The sequence below is a fragment of the Rutidosis leptorrhynchoides genome, chromosome 7, assembly GCF_046630445.1.
Source record: "Rutidosis leptorrhynchoides isolate AG116_Rl617_1_P2 chromosome 7, CSIRO_AGI_Rlap_v1, whole genome shotgun sequence".
In the NCBI taxonomy this organism is placed as follows: Eukaryota; Viridiplantae; Streptophyta; class Magnoliopsida; order Asterales; family Asteraceae; genus Rutidosis; species Rutidosis leptorrhynchoides.
This window is the reverse complement of record NC_092339.1, coordinates 271,959,686-271,976,624: the sequence shown is the minus strand read 5'-3', so window position 1 is coordinate 271,976,624 and position 16,939 is coordinate 271,959,686. Positions and strand designations below refer to the sequence as shown.

Below are 16,939 nucleotides of genomic sequence, written 5' to 3'. Positions count from 1 at the left end.
AAAAAAAAAATACACATACATATATTCGTTTGAGCAAAAAGTCAACATGAAAGATTACGATTTCAAAAATGAAGAACGAAAGAAATTAAAAAAAAAATATGGAATTAAAGATTCAGAAAGTATTTCAAATCTGCGTAAATATAAATTAACTAAGATATATACAAACCATTTATCAAAAATTAATAACTTAATATATTTATCTAATATTGTATAAATTGTATTCGATTTTATATTGGTAACTTGAATTTTCAAAACCGAAAACTGAACTCAAATTCGGGTATCAATTTTGCTCGATCCGAAAGCCATTTTCAAATTCGGTTTGATTTATTTTCAATTTGGTTTCGATTCGATAATCAGTTTCAAATCAAATATTGAACAACCCATCAGTTTCAAATCAAATATTGAACAACCCCTACTTGCAACTTTGTAAGCACTTTGCCTCCTAAACTCATTTATCATGTCAAAATACACATAAACGTATGATGATCAAGATTGCCACAAAAGAGATGGTCCTGATTTGTTCAGACATACATGTGAATTACGAACAATTACAAAACAGCTAACGAACGTCTGACATTGATGGCACATCTTGATAAAACAGATATATGTTCTGTCATAAAAAATGTATTGGTACCCACAACACCAACTACAAAAACAGCCAAATGATAAAAATCTGTTGACAAACCCTGATTATCTATTTACTTAACGGAAGTTGAATAAACGTTGATCACTCATACTAATTATCGTACCTAATAGCGACGACCACCAGAGGTTGATAAGAGGACTCTACTAGCCTTCTTACCTTTCTTCGCCACCTCAGCAGTTGGCTTCACTTCAACAGGTTTTGCTCTCGATATAACATTTGCAAAAGAAGGTGTACCTCCTGTTGGCATGGCTGTATACACAACATTTTTGTTACAATGGCATCTAAAAATCTGTAGCTAGTACACAACTAATAGAATTTTGAAGAAATTTGGTACCAGATTATGAAGACAGAATATTAAAATTTAAGAACAAGAATTTATTGGAAATCCTTCTCCAATTATAGAAACTTATTACAATCTTCCTATTACATAGAGCAACTATCCCTATTTATAGTTAATTAATCTTGTCCATTAAGCAAGTCTAGAATAATCTAAGATAATAAAGTCTAGAATATATTAAAACTAATCAAGGAAGAAGCAAAATTGAAAACAGTGACGGCTAGGCCACTTGTTCTCCGTTCACACGTTCCACCTCCTCAAATCCATTTGATATATAATTTCACAAAATAAACCTCTAACTATTACTTTATGTCAAGATTGGTCCAACAATCACCCCCCCAAATCTTGACCTTGAGTCATCATTTATTTCTTTGAGTCTTCAATCCTTTGATCACAACTTTAATCACCGCTAATGTGTTCAACTTTAATCTTCTCCTTTTCAACACACTCTCGTATGAAATGATATCGTGTGTCGATATGCTTACTTCTTAAATGAAATACTGGATTTTTCATCAATGATATTGCTGACTTATTATCAACTTTGATCACAACTTGTTCTTCTTTTCTTCCAGTTATTTCAGCTAAGAGTCCCCTTAACCATATTGCTTCACAAGTTGCTGCAGTAGCAGCCATAAATTCTGCTTCGCAGGATGATAAGGCCACTGTTTGTTGTTTTTGTGAATTCCAAGCAATAGGTCCATTATCAAAGTAGAACACTAATCCAGCAGTACCCTTTCCATCATCTGGGTCCACCGAAAAGCTGCTGTCGCTAAATCCAAGTAGGTTATTGCTACCATTCCTTCGATAGTGAATACCCAGATACTGTACCTTTCAAGTACCTGAGAATTTGCTTAACAGCTTGAAGATGAGTAATTTTAGGAGTTTGCATATACCTACTTGCATATCCCACCGAGTATGCAAGATCCGGTCGTGTATGAGTTAAATACCGAAGGCATCCAATTGTTTTTCGGTATTCAGTTGCATCAACACATGTGCTGCCATCATCTTTCATCAACTTCAGACCTGGTCCCATTGGATATTTGGTGGAATTGCAGTCCCACATTCCCGCTTCCTCTAGGATTCTCTTAGCATATCTTGATTGATGAATTTTTATTCCATCTATGCCTTGTATTACTTCGAGTCCAAGATAATAAGAAAGTAAGCCCAGATCACTCATCTCGAATTTATCTTCCATTTGCCTTTTGAATTGTTTAATTTTCTCCGGGTTATTACCTATTACAATCAAATCATCAACATAAATTCCTACCAAAAGTGATCCTTCTTGTGTTCTTTTTGTGTATACAGCTTGTTCAAGCTTACACCTTTGAAATCCATATTCCTTTAGAACTCCATCTAATTTTATATTCCAAGCACGTGAGGCTTGCTTCAAGCCATAGAGAGCCTTTAACAGTCTGTACACCTTTTGTTTCTTCCCCTTTATTACAAAACCTTCCGGTTGAGATACAGAGACTTCTTCCTTGAGGTCACCGTGTAGAAATGCTGTTTTAACATCTAGGTGATGAACATCCCACCCTCTTTGGGCTGCCAAAGCTAGAATAAGTCTAACAGTCTCAAGTCTAGCTACGGGTGCGAATACCTCGTCAAAGTCTACACCATGTGTTATGTAGCCTTTGGCAACTAGCCGTGCTTTATGTCGTGTGACATTTCCTTTTGCATCCCTTTTAATTTTGTATACCCATTTTAGTCCAATGGGTTGGTGTCCTTGGGGTAGATCCATTAACTCCAAGTATTATTCCTTTTAATGGAAGCTATTTCACCTTCCATAGCTTGCTTCCATTCTTTATGTCTTGTAGCTTCCTTGAAATTTGTTGGTGGTTCTCCTTCAGTAAGATCATATATATCACTTTGATTTTTCCAACCTCGAGGTGGTGTATCATCATATGTCTCCTCTTCTGCCATAGATGGATCTGACTCATTGACTGTATCTGTCGAGAGACGAGACATCATAGGTCCTCGATGTTTTACTGTTGTTTCATGACTGCTAACATCAGAATGGGTTATGCTTTCCTCATTGGTCGATCTTCCTTGACTTGAGGAGCTGCTGCTTTGTGGGCTATACTGGTTCAGTAGGTTCATTTTCTGAATTTTGATCAGCTGAGACAACTTCACCGGGGTTTATATGTATCACGAATTCTCCTTTGTGATTAGGTTCTTGATTGTATTCTACTCCGGAATGCCAATCCCATTTGCGTGCTTCATCAAATTCCACATCTCGACTAATTACTATTTTCATCTTCTCGGGATCATACATACGATGTGCCTTAGTTCATGGTTCAGTTCCTAAATAAACCATAGGAATACTTCTGTCATCAAGTTTTTTTACTTGATCTGAAGGTACTTTCACATATCCAACACATCCAAACACCCGTAAATGATCAAGATTTGGTCTTCTTCATTTTAAAGCCTCATATGGTGTTTGATTTTTCAGAATCTTCGTGGGCAACCTGTTTAGAACATAAACCGAGTGACGTACTGCTTCAGCCCAGAAACTTTGTGGCATATCCATTGCTTTAAGAATACTCCTTGTTGTGCTCATCACTGTTAGATTTCGCCTTTCAACGATACCATTCTGCTGTGGCGTGTAAGGTGCAGTCAACTGTCTTGTGATTCCAGCATAATCACAATACTGATTGAACTCGTTGGATGTAAATTCTCCTCCCCGATCAGTTCTAAGGACCTTTATTTTCCTTCCATATTGATTTTCAGCAATCGCCTTGAATTTCTTGAATTCCTCAAACGCCTCTCCTTTGGTTTTTAACATGAAAGACCACATAAACCTGTTGTGATCATCAGCAATCAGCAGAACGTGTTTCCAGCTTGGGTGGCAGGGGATATGGGTCCGCACAGGTCTGCATAAACCTGTTCCAGTGGATTTTGGGCTCTAAAAGTCGTCTGGACAGAAAAACTTTGTCGTGAATGTTTCCCTGCTAAACATGCTTCACACATCTGTGTAGGGTGATCAATAACCGGCACTCCATCAACTAGATTGTTGGTCCCTAGCCGCTTTATTGTATCAAAATTCACATGACCAAGACGGGCATGCCACAACCATGTTGGATCATCAATCTTGGCATGTAAATAGATTGGTGTCCCAACCTCGAGATTAATTTTATACAGCCGATTAGGAGACCTTTAAACCTTCATTAGCAGCGATCCATCTACCTCAAACATATATAAGAAACCATGTTTGATCAAGATTACACAACCCCCTTCTTCAGCTTGCCCAAGACTAAATATGTTAGTCTTTAAGTATGGGATATAAAGTATGTCGGTCAACAAACGTTGTTCACCATTCTTACATGTTACAAGAATAGATCCTCTTCTTTCTATATCTACACACGACTTATCCCCAAATCTCACTGTACCACCAATATCCGTAAGTTTTGAAAACAGTCCTTTGTTTCCTATCATGTGGTTTGTTGCTCCAGTATCTAAGTACCACATGTTTTCTCCACCATCATGTGACTCATACTTTGCTGGAAAAACCTTCTTTTCACTTAGATGAATTACTTCCTTCTCGCTTCTTTGATTGGCTACGGACATCAATAGTGCAGGTCTGTCATCATTAGCCACTGGTAGTTCGGTTGATCTAGCTTGAGTCAAATTTGCTTGTTCTCTTTTCTTTCGTGTTGGACAATCCGATGAGAAGTGTCCAAATGCATCACATCGGAAACACTACAGCTTGGATCGATCTTTAGTTAAACTTTTGGTTGTTTGTCTTCCAGCAGGAGAGTTTTGTCTGCGGACCGAACCCCTTCCTCGACCACCAAATTGTCCACGACCCCGACCAAAGCTGTTTTCCCTTTTCTTTCTTGAGTTCCATCCTTCATAGGACAACAGAAGTTGGTCATGGCTGTTATTTGTAGTCTTTAGACTGGTTCGTTCTTCGTAAGCTTTTAGCCTACCCACAACTTCTTGGAATTTCACCATTTTGAGATCAACCAGTTGTTCGATAGTGGCTGCCATATTTAAGAATTTTCCTAGTATGGCAGTTAATATTTTTCCCACTAACGTGGTTTCCTCAATGACGGTTCCAAGTGCAATTGATTTTGATGCAATTCCAGAAAGTTCTGCTGCAAAATCATCAATTTTTTCGTTATCTTTCATCCTTGCTGCTTCAAATTCAGCTTTAAGAGTTTGAAGCCTAGCCTCCATTACTCGTTCAACTCAAGGTGACGGGTCTTGATTGCATCCCAGATTTCCTTTGCATGGGTGCAACCTGCAACTTGAAGAATCAAGTCTTCAGGTAAAGACTGATACAGATAAGTGATTGCAGCATTATCCTTTTTCTGATCGACATCAGTTCCAGGTTCAATTGATTCCCAGATTCCATGTGCCTTAAAAATCGTTTTGATCCTAAGCGACCAGATGGGATAATTGGTCGCAGTTAGGATAGGGCACTGGAACATAAGATGGTTGGTATCCTTGATTGCATCCGAGGTATTGATAATATCCACCATGAATCTGGTCTTCGATCGACGCTCGTATTTTTTCTGTCTTAGAATCTGGTGATTGATCTAGTCCTTTTGATCAACAACACGATCCCTTTTGTAACTTAGCTCTGATACCAATTGCAAAAAATTTGGTACCAGATTATGAAGACAGAATAGTAAAATTTAAGAACAAGAACTTATTGAAAATCCTTCTCCAATTATAGAAAAACTCTTATTACAATCTTCCTATTACATAGAGCAACTATCTCTATTTATAGTTGATTAATCTTGTCCATTAAGCAAGTCTAGAATAATCTAGGATAATAAAGTCTAGAATATATTAGAACTAATCAAGGAAGAAGCAAAATTGAAAACAATGACGGCCAGCCCACTTGTTCTCCGTTCACACGTTCCACCTCCTCAAATCCATTTGAGATATAATCTCACAAAATAAACCTCTAACTATTACTTTATGTCAAGATTGGTCCAACAAATTTAACCGCCCATTGTAGCGGGACAACTAAATTTTCATCCTTTTGATTGAATTGAATCATATATCATTATTAATCCAAAAATTTGGTTTAGCTAACATTTTATTTTACTATTTTTTTTAAAAAAAAATCCTACTTATTGGCCGGAGGTCCACTCGGAAGCAATCTCTTTATCCTTCGAATAGAGAGAGGAATCACTTTCTCTACTTTTGAGTGTGTTTCACTCTGGGTGGAGAAATGACTTGTTTTTATTCTCGGATAGGGGAATAAGGATTGTCTATATCTCACCTCCCCCATACGTATTGGGTTTTGTTGTTGTTGTTGATTTAGCTAACATATTTGGCAAATGTTAAACAGTCTGCTTACTCATTCATTCATATTCATATTAACATATATAAAACACCCCACTATTTATAAAAATATTTTTTAACATAATATTGGCTTTAAAAATCAGACTGTTTAACTTTGCATAGATATCGAGTAAACTTGATAGAGAATAGCAAGGCCAAGCCCAATAATGATAATCAAGGCCAAGTCCAATAAGAATGTCTATATAAAGTGTGTTAGTAGTTAGGGAAAGGTCATTCAGAATATTATGTGTGTGTTTGTATCGGTTCTTGAGTGAACTTGGGCAGGAAGTTAGCTTATTGCTACTTCTCTGAATTAGGCAGAGTGTTCCAATTTATTGGATCTCTGATTTATGTTTATCTTCTTTTACTCCGTATTATTAATAATAGTAAGTTTTGTTCATCTTCATTGTTCATCTTTTATTACTTGCAACCTGCTGCTGCTATTTTGAGTTCTTATCAATGGTTCCATTGCCCTCTACTCTCTTCTCTACCATGGTGAATCCAGAAAATCAATCACCAATCACCACCAGATTGCAATCCGAAATCAATTCAAATGATGAGAAATTCACACCATCTCCAGATTCATCCTATTCACCTTCACTATCACTATCAGAACAAAACCGTATTGCTATTGATTATATTGAGCAATATATCAACAGATTTAAAGTCTCATGTGCCCTAATTCCTAACCTATCTGCAGCTCAAGCAATTGAAACTTTTATAAGTGGATTAGAAAAAGATATCAGAAATTGGTTACAATTATTGAATCCTGGGTCTTGTGATCGGGCGATGGATCTCGCACGCCACGTCGCCATAGCCACCGCTCATGGAGGAAATACAATTTCTAGAAGAAATCTGGTTGTAGAATGGAAGATGTGTGTTAGCTCAATTGATCTTCAGTCTGAGGAACAAACCAACGGAGTCATGTTGAAGGGAGTTAGAGAAGAAATAGAGGAATATATTCAGGAATGTGAATTGATACCAACTAAGGTTCCCGATCAATTGAATGGAGATGCTAACGAAACGTGTCTGGAAGGGGCTGAGGAAGAAGCGAAAGAGACAAAAAGCTGCAGTACAGTTAATCGTAAAGGTAACCCTAATTCTAAGGGCTCAGATGCTTATTATTCACGTTCTAGTGTAAGGCCCAATTATGGCAATGAAAAATCAAGCCCAATTACGAGCCCATGTCTTCAATCAAGTAAGCTACAATCTCAATCAAGCCCACACACTCACCAAGCCCAACAAAATCCTTATTTTCCTAACAGGACTGTTAAACCTATTTTCACTTCAAATCATCTTTTGACTAAAATCGATATGGATATGGATGATTCGATCAAAGAGGGAGAAAGCTGCTCAATTAAATTTGAAGTTCATGGTGATCTGGTGCAACACAGAATTGGTTCACCACTCTTGAATCATATTTTACTCAATAATCGTTTAGAAGGAAACCCTTCTCAGCTCTCTACAAAGATAAAATCTAACACAATGGTAAGTCAAAGCAATTTTTCAAGCTCAGTAAATTTTATAAAGGAAAAAGACACCATGATTCCTGTCGTTAGAGAATTTGAGCATCATGGTTCTTGTTTCTTTGCAAAGATAAATTCTAAATCGGGTTTTTATCAAATGGGGGTTCACAACTCAAATGTGAAAAAGACGGCCTTTATTACTCGTGATGGACAATACGACTTCATTATTACGCCTTTGGCTTTGAAAAATGCACTAATCATATTTCCATCAACAACGGGTAGCTGTTTAACACCTTATGCATTCCTAGAAGATGAAAAACAAACTCGACAATGGCTTATCGCATGGAAATACGATTTTAAGGAAGGCACCACTTGCGCAAACTCCAATAACATTGCCAATATCCAAATCTCAGGCTTGAGGACAAGCCTCATCTTCATGACGTCGGTATTGATAGAGAATAGCAAGGCCAAGCCCAATAATGATAATCAAGGCCAAGTCCAATAAGAATGTCTATATAAAGTGTGTTAGTAGTTGGGGAAAGGTCATTCAGAATATTATGTGTGTGTTTGTATCGGTTCTTGAGTGAACTTGGGCAGGAAGTTAGCTTGTTGCTACTTCTCTGAATTAGGCAGAGTGTTCCAATTTATTGGATCTCTGATTTATGTTTATCTTCTTTTACTCCGTATTAATAATGATAATCAAGGCCAAGTCCAATAAGAATGTCTATATAAAGTGTGTTAGTAGTTGGGGAAAGGTCATTCAGAATATTATGTGTGTGTTTGTATCGGTTCTTGAGTGAACTTGGGCAGGAAGTTAGCTTGTTGCTACTTCTCTGAATTAGGCAGAGTGTTCCAATTTATTGGATCTCTGATTTATGTTTATCTTCTTTTACTCCGTATTATTAATAATAGTAAGTTTTGTTCATCTTTTATTACTTGCAACCTGCTGCTGCTATTTTGAGTTCTTATCAAAACTCGTATTAAAATATTTTTATAACAAAATCTGGCATAAAAGAATATGATAAATAATGCTACATTAAATATGCACATAAATATTAGCGGCATTTTTTAAGAGAATTCACATAAGACACTTGATATTTAACCTTTGTCAATATTAACATATACAGAAGAGATGATCTAGAAAACTGTAACATGCGTATACTTAGTTTAATCAATTAACATTTTTGTATCATTTATCTACTTTAGATTGTGTCTCTATTTTGTAAATACTCAAACCACATGTTATCTTTTTGTTGACTTGATTCAACTTACAAAAAATTTACTCAGACTGTATAATTTTTGGGATCTTACGTTAAGATGACTTAGATACTTTGGTTAACTAATACTGTATCAGATCAGTTTATACATATGCATGGAATAAACTGTACGTTAGCATGTAGAAGGAAAAAATCTTAAACTTTCTACAAAAAAGGGACAAAACAGGCATTATTCATAACTTGCTAAACTGAATATGTAAATAATATACTATTTTGATATATAAGCAATGACATAACTTGAACAAAGAAAGATAGCATAATATACAAAACCAGCACTTTCAAGGCTTACCAGTTGAAGAACCACTTGACATGTGAATTTCCTCTATTCCTAAAGCAGGGGAATCATGTGATGCAGCAAAACCAAGCCTAGTGACATTCGAAAAAAGTGGTCTATCTACCACTGTCGGAGGGCTTGATGATGTCGCAGACGAGCTTCCCAGAGCTACAAATCAAAGGATAACAATGTAAAAGACTCAATATTTATGTCAGTATGTCATTACATGACAATATGACATGCATCTATACACAGATCTTGGAATAATAAAACCAAGGTTGCATAAATCACTACTCCGGGAATACTCGATTGGGACTTCTTAGGGCGTGCTTGGCAAAATCAGAGAGTACTCATAAGTTGACCAAGTTTGACTTTGACCATATTTGACTTGACCAAATTTGACTTTGACCGATTTTGCATGTAATCTCGAATTTGACCAACATTTTCCGAGTACTTCCCGATTTGCAAAAACCGAGTACTCGCCGAGTAATTCCGAGTTCTGCAACTCAGAATAGAACAGATAAGAGAAAACTTGTATACCTTCAAAGTCATCCAGAGAATATAAAGGAGCATAATCATGGGAAGGCTGTGTATTAAATCCTGCAGGCACGTAATTCGCAGCAGCAGCTTCAGCCTTGACTTTCTCCTCTTGTTCCTAAAAGAAATAAAAAAATAAGACAAATACTCCCATATGGTAGGGACCCCTAAGCGGCATCAAAAGTATATACAAAAGAAAATGGTAAATTTGTTGCTTTCATAAGAAAATGGTAAATTTGTTGCTCATTCTCCCATATTACAATAACTAATACAAATTTATTAATTCACAGTAGCAGCACATTCAGACCTTTCTAGCAATGCGTTTCCGATGCTTGTCCCTATTTTTCAACTCGTCCTCAAAGGGAGAAAGTGAAGTAGGAGGTAGTATTCCAGTCAGATCGATTTCACAAAGCTGAACATAAATAGGAACACCAATTAGACAAGATCAACATAAAATAATGACATTTGTTGCATATGCAGGCGCCTCTACCCGTTTATTCATTACAGCTAGTTTTCAGATTAGTGTTTAACAGCATACCTGAAATGTGGTTGTTAAAGAAAAATGGCTCAAGTAGCGATATCTCCTCCTCATGGCTTCTGATTGTGTGATCGTCTCCAATTGCAAAATCTTACCATTGATCCTGCAAATATGTTAATGTATGTATCAGAAGGAACCGTGAAGAATGTACAGATACAACTTCAATGCAGAATCAACTTGAGATTCTAGTCATATGTATATGTATGCACTATAAAATATGTTAATTATAGATATCAATACAAGCGAACAACCGATTTGGTGATTTCTTTCTTTGAAAGGGTAAATTGTAGAATTTATTGTAGAATTTTTGATAGTAATATTTATAAAAGCACCATACCTTTGTGGAAGCCTCTCATAGCTTCCATAATGGTGGAGAAAACACTTCATATTAAACGGATGGAGTATGAGGTGCTGACCATCAGCTGCCTGATAATCAAATAATTAACAAATTAGTGCGATAATAAACTAAAACTAGAAAAGCATAAATATTTCAACAGAACAGCACAAAATAAGTTACCTGGTAGAAATCATATGATGCCTTGATCTTCTTATCTGCAGAACCATCAAAGGGCATTTGCAAACCCTTGCTATCATCATAAGAAGATGACAGACCTTGAGCTTGAGCATCATCTGATTCATCCACATCAGCAGTTTGATTAAATAAAGATTCATTAACATCAGCCAATTTCGATCGACCCACAAGATACGATTCATCAACAACAGCAACTTCTTCAGGCGTAATCGAACCAAAATTCAAACTAGGTGGAGAACCTGCATGAGAAGATTCAATTTTACGGGAATTAACCCCATTAACCTTCCTATGTTCATTCCAATATTTCTTCCTTTCTTCTAGCTGTTCCATTGCGGCACAAACATACGGTAGTCTTTCCAGGTCATCAACAAGCCCTGATTCAGCTCTAGCAAGCCAACTATCTAAATCGGACATGGCCTTCCTAACTGACAGCTCAACATCTCCAGTAAAAGTGAACTTCGAAAAGGAATCATAAACTTCCTCCTGCGCATTGACCATTTCATTCTGTTTTGCAGTTAGAGTTAACGAATCTTTATCACGTGTTAAAAGCATAAATTCAATGACATCACCAACACAGTGCTGCTTAACATTCTCAATGTAGATGGTATACAAGTCTTTTGATGATATCATCATAAAACATAAGGGACACTTCTTCCAACATTCACGTTTATGATCATCTTCTCCCATTAAAAAGTACCTTAATATACACGGGAAACAAAATATATGTCCACATGATGTCATCTGTGGACACAAAAGTTCCTCCAAACATATTGGACAGTTAGTCGGATGTGGAGTGAAATACTTCAAACATATAATATCCTCCCACTGCAACATCTTATCCGGATCCATCATTTCAGGAGCATGATTGCCAGAATCCAACAAAACAAACTTATAATTCGCTTGAAGAAACAAATCTTTATTGTAAGGTTTTATCTTTGGTAACCTTCTAGGAGGATTAACTCTTGCTTTTGGATGAGCAATTGGATTATAATGAAAATTTAGCAAGTGATTAGCATTAACTCCCTGTGCTTTCCGTCCCGATGATGTCGGAGTGCCTTGATTGCTGGAGCGAAATCTCTGCTGACCACCTGAAGAGCCTCTATGTTGAGTAAACCCGACACCAGATTGGTCAGAAATATTATGTCCGCGAGATATTTGGTGGTCTGAATTCTTTTTACCATTTGGTTTATGTTCATCTTTCACCTATAACGATTAAAAAAACTCGAACTTTTAACTTACTGATCCATGTAAATGCAAGGTGTTTCTTATGCAAATAATAACAACACACAAAAGTTTACCTTTTTGGATGATCCACTAGAAGCTTCCGGTGATGCAGTAGCTGGTGCTGCAAACAAGCATAAATGTAACAACAGTTAGAATAAACTAAAATACATCAAGAGATATAGGTGATGTATTAACAGCTGCAGCATCATACCACATACACATGTATATATAATATATATATATATATATATATATATATATATATATATATATATATATATATATATAATTTTATATGCATAAGAAGCAGATAACAAAATTGTTACATAAAAATGAAATTATCGTAACAGTATGAACTCAAATTGTGCAGAACGATGCAAAACCCTAAAATTGGACAGGTTTGACTGCTAAAAAATTCTAGGGTTTCAAAAGAATTAAAACAATTACACTGGAATATAAGAAGAGATATAACCTGTGACGTTATCCGGGATGTCAACGGGATCGGAGATACGAAGAGATTGAATGTTGTGTGTTTGGTTGGAAGGAGAGTCAAATTGGGGGTGATTGGATCCATGATTGCAATTAGGGTTTTGAGAGTGAGTATGAGATGAAGATGACGATGATGAACCTAGATTTTGAGAGGGCAAGATGGACATGAAAATTTAGCAGATGGATTTAGTAAATATGTTAGGGTCAATCGCATATGAGAAGCTAATTTATGATTCTGGTTGTATTTTTATTTGTTTGGAGGATTGGAGGATGGTGGATTGAAAATTGAATTGATGGATCCGAATACCGGTGGAATCTTCTTCGTACCGACTATGATATTTTCAATATACCCCCTGCTTAAACCTCTTTTTTCTGTTTTCTGACCTTGTTGAATGGTAATAGCTTTATGAAGTAAATGCGACTTGTATAGTCTCATTCGTCTACTTTTTTAAAAAAAATTGTTAGTGCATAATGTGTAAGTCCGTAGTTCATGTTATTTTTATAACATTTTTGTAACAATTTTGCTAAAATTCAACACGAAATTCAGAGACTATCGCACGAGAGTGTTTTTGTCACACGATATAGTTAAGTCGGTGTAAGACTTGTCAGACTTGACAAACACACAATAGTGTGAGTCTGTTGTACGAATGTACGATAGACAGAATCTGTGGCACGACGTAGTGTTGACAGTGTATAAATATGGGTTACGGGTTTCATTATGAGGTTACACACTTTGCACAAACCTAGCCGAGTACTTTCTATGTTTTCTGATTCCAATTAACCCTAACATGAATAACAACTCTAGGTATCGTTCTAATCTCTTGTAGGTTTGATTATTCGATCTTGAAAGTTTACAGTTATTCGATTAAAGCTTGTTCTAGTGAATTTCGCCTCTAGATCGAGTCAACGTTTGATCTAGGATCCCTATTAGCACCAACAAAAATTATGTATATGATCTTCATAGTTATTTTTAATAAATGTGTTTAGTTCCTTATATTTTTTTAAATATGATGTTGGTCTCTTATTTCAAGAGTGTTATCCTGATCAGTCATTTACATTAACGACCGTTAATATGTTCGTGATGTTTTCTTTATCCTTCAGTTAGTCCTTCACATTATAATTTATCTTTAAACATAAAGTTTAACGATCGTTGATGTACAAAGACTAAATTAGATAACACTTATGAAATAAAGGACTATTAGCGTAACTAAAAAGTATAACTAAACACAATTTTTTTTTTTAAACATAAGGACTATCTAAATAACTTTGTCTTTGTATTTTGATTCACATACACATTATTCTTACATAAAATACACTATTATTAAAGATATGATAAATATTGAATCTGACCACATAAATTAGTATGTATCATTCACTAGAGAAGTATTTGCTCTTCTATTGTGAGTTTAACATCTCAATAACTCTTATTTATATATCATTTACTTCGTTCTCAGATATGTTTGGTTAATTAACATGTTTACAACCACTGATTCATTTAAACTCATTCACCTTGGTATTAAGTGATATTCGAATACTTAAAAGTTGTTTACTTCTTTTTTGTTTTAGTTTTGTTGGTATGGAATGTATATCGAAGTTGACGATCAAAGTAATAGTGGACTATAAAATTGAAAGAAATTAAATAATATAGAAAGAAATTCGACTATGTATGCAAGTTGAAGTAAACTATAAGGGTGGTTTCTGTAAACTCTCTAAACTTCTTTTAAATCGCACAAGATACATTCAAACTGAACGCACAAAACATACACCTTCAGAAACCCTAATCTAAACCCATGGAAGATACCTTCAAAGTTCGAGTTGACAAAGCTTTCGGATCTCTAGAATCTTCTTCATCTTCCACCATTAAATCACAACAAACTTCATCTTTAAACTCCTTGTGGTGTCTTACAGACGAAGAAATCGAAAGAAACAAATGGTTACAGGATAAAATCGAACAACCTCATGACGATATCGATGAACAAATTCACCGTCTTAAAAATCCTAAACCTTATTCCCCCTTTCTGCAAGGCCTTATTGCTGAACCCGAAACTTCCGATCAAAAAAACCTAGAATCTGACATTCAAGAGCTTGATGATGACGAAGATGATGATGATGAAAATCGGAAACCGGAATTGATTAAACCGGATGATCATGATAATGAAGAATGGAATATTCGTACTTCAGTTGGCATGGATTGCACTCTCGATAACGAGGTAATTACTTTATCATATTTAATTGATTTTCTTTTAGTTTAGGGTTTTTATTTAGTGCAAATTGTTAAATATAAACAACTTATTAGCCTAATGTTCAACCTTGGTGAATGTGCATTCACTTGATTGCCTTTTTTTTGCTTTTTATTAACAGTAAACGTTATTTTTTTCTAGTTTATGTCGAAAAGCAAACCACACAAAGGGTATAAAGAAAGCATACATACTGTTATTTAGGGCTTGCAATTTGTGCTTGTGGGTTGTGGCGGATACATTATACTTGTCTCATAACCAAATAATAACTTGTCCATTCTGTCGTTTTGAGCAAAAATTGAACCCTAACATGTAGAAGTTTATCAAATGGTTTAGTGGCACTGACCCATTCATGACCCGATCTGGTATCAAAAGGTAGGAGATAAACATTAGAAGGTGAGAGTCTGAATACTCTGAATGTACACATAAACATTAGGGCATAAGTGTAACCAATCATATATATTAGGGAATAAACATAAGGGAACCATACAATGGTTAAATTTTGGGTGGAAATATAGTAATTTAAGTAGTTAATTGGGAAGGTCAATGTGAACCATTCAATTTACAGGTTACCTATGTCAATCAGTTTGCAGCCCCTTACCTGCGTATTATTGTCAGATTTGTGTCATGTCAGCAATTGCTTTCCGTACTTTCATTGACCAAATCCGAGTAAAAATAAGTGTGAGACTCACATACTGAATTGGAATTGGAACAAATGTAATTACAATAACACACTCACTTATAATGAGAAAATATTTAATAAAGTACTGCACCAAGGTGGAACATCTATGCTATTAAATTATAGTATATGTAACATGCCCTGTTAATCTGACTTTTGTTTGCCGTCACTTTATCAAATCTGATACAGGAAGAGGAAGATGCTTTTGACAAGGTTGCTGTGGGCAAGGAAGAAGCTGCAGATCGTTATTACTTGAAAAGTGTTAATGATTATGATGTTGATATAGATTCCATCAATGAGCGTCCCAACTCATTTTCTGATGTGATCAAGGACCCACGTGCAAATCACATGGCTGCAAAACTCAGACTTAAAGAAGACGATGAATCTCTTAAAAAATTAGGTCTGCAAGTTTCTGAGAACAACATTCAAAAGTCAACTAAAACTGCAATAGAAAATAAGGAACAATTAGTGAATACTGAACCTCAAGGAACGAAAGTAGTACCCTTTTTCCCTCAAAGTTCATCTAGTCTTCCGGATTATGTACGCAACCCTTCAAAGTACACACATTACACCTTTGATTCAAAGGATGATGTGGACGAAGAAACAAATCGGAAAGTGTATATAGAGTTGTTTAATTCGATGAAGGGGTCTGATATGATGGACACAGAAGATGTTTCGAATGATTCTTTGAAATCGATTACGTTTACTCCGAAAAAGAAGTCGGGTGATGTTATAATGAAGAACAGTAAGGGAGTTGGATATGAAGATAAGAAAGTTGTTCCGATTAGTATTGTTGATAGTGAGGACGTTTGCATGATGGATGAAGATGAACCTGAAATGGCTACAAATAAAGGTAGCGGCTTGAAAGGTGGTCGCAGGTATCGAACAAAGGGTGGTATCCGTGATGAATGAGGTAGGCATTGTGTTGATATTGATGTCGTTCTTAATTTTACCTCTTGTGTATGGAATATTGTTTGGTTAGCATTCGTTATAGTTAACTGTGTGTATTTGTTGGATTGTATTTTTGTGAAATTTTTATGTTAGATATGAGATACAGTTGCTTGAAATTTTAATCTTACTCTTTGAAATATTCAGTATTGTACACATGGTTTTAAAAAACGGTCGAGGCGTACGCCTCGAGGCGCGCCTCGGTACGTTTTTGGAAAATCTCGTTTTGGAACGTACGCCTTGATGGTCATTAAAAAACGTACGCCTCATAAGCCCAGACGGTTCGATTTTGGCGTCGGAAACCTTAAATGTTGCCGGAAACAAGAAAAGATGAATAAAGAAAACAGGAAGAAGGAAAAAGGAGAGAAGAAGAACTTACCTGTAAATATGACTTTAAAAGTTTACACAGTGATTGGAGTGAACCGGAGGTTGAAGAAAGAGATTGAATATATTTTATCTT

At 35.8% G+C, this 16,939-nt stretch overlaps 2 protein-coding genes across 2 annotated transcripts; one reads left to right on the top strand and one right to left on the bottom strand.

Moving 5' to 3' along the window:
* Positions 1-553: 553 nt before the first annotated feature.
* Positions 554-12,880, bottom strand: LOC139856855 (uncharacterized). Its single transcript, XM_071845568.1, has 9 exons — positions 12,599-12,880; positions 12,201-12,247; positions 10,888-12,105; positions 10,708-10,796; positions 10,371-10,473; positions 10,140-10,244; positions 9,836-9,950; positions 9,311-9,463; positions 554-895 (listed from the first exon to the last, which is right to left on the bottom strand). Exons 1-9 carry the CDS (start codon positions 12,780-12,782, stop codon positions 750-752), a joined length of 2,160 nt encoding a protein of 719 aa, XP_071701669.1. The 5' UTR covers positions 12,783-12,880; the 3' UTR covers positions 554-749.
* A 1,504-nt stretch (positions 12,881-14,384) lies between these two features.
* Positions 14,385-16,630, top strand: LOC139858509 (uncharacterized). Its single transcript, XM_071847351.1, has 2 exons — positions 14,385-14,825; positions 15,721-16,630. Exons 1-2 carry the CDS (start codon positions 14,406-14,408, stop codon positions 16,441-16,443), a joined length of 1,143 nt encoding a protein of 380 aa, XP_071703452.1. The 5' UTR covers positions 14,385-14,405; the 3' UTR covers positions 16,444-16,630.
* The last annotated feature ends 309 nt before the right edge of the window (positions 16,631-16,939 follow it).

Bases quoted from the DNA above. Each gene is read 5' to 3' on its own strand.
- LOC139858509 (XM_071847351.1), top strand. From the start codon at position 14,406: ATGGAAGATACCTTCAAAGTTCGAGTTGACAAAGCTTTCGGATCTCTA. The intron at 14,826-15,720 runs GTAATTACTTTA...AATCTGATACAG, and splicing joins ATTGCACTCTCGATAACGAG to GAAGAGGAAGATGCTTTTGA.
- LOC139856855 (XM_071845568.1), bottom strand. From the start codon at position 12,782: ATGTCCATCTTGCCCTCTCAAAATCTAGGTTCATCATCGTCATCTTCA. The intron at 10,474-10,707 runs GTATGGTGCTTT...ACATATTTGCAG, and splicing joins TATGAGAGGCTTCCACAAAG to GATCAATGGTAAGATTTTGC. The intron at 9,464-9,835 runs GTATACAAGTTT...TTTGATTTGTAG, and splicing joins TTCTCTGGATGACTTTGAAG to CTCTGGGAAGCTCGTCTGCG.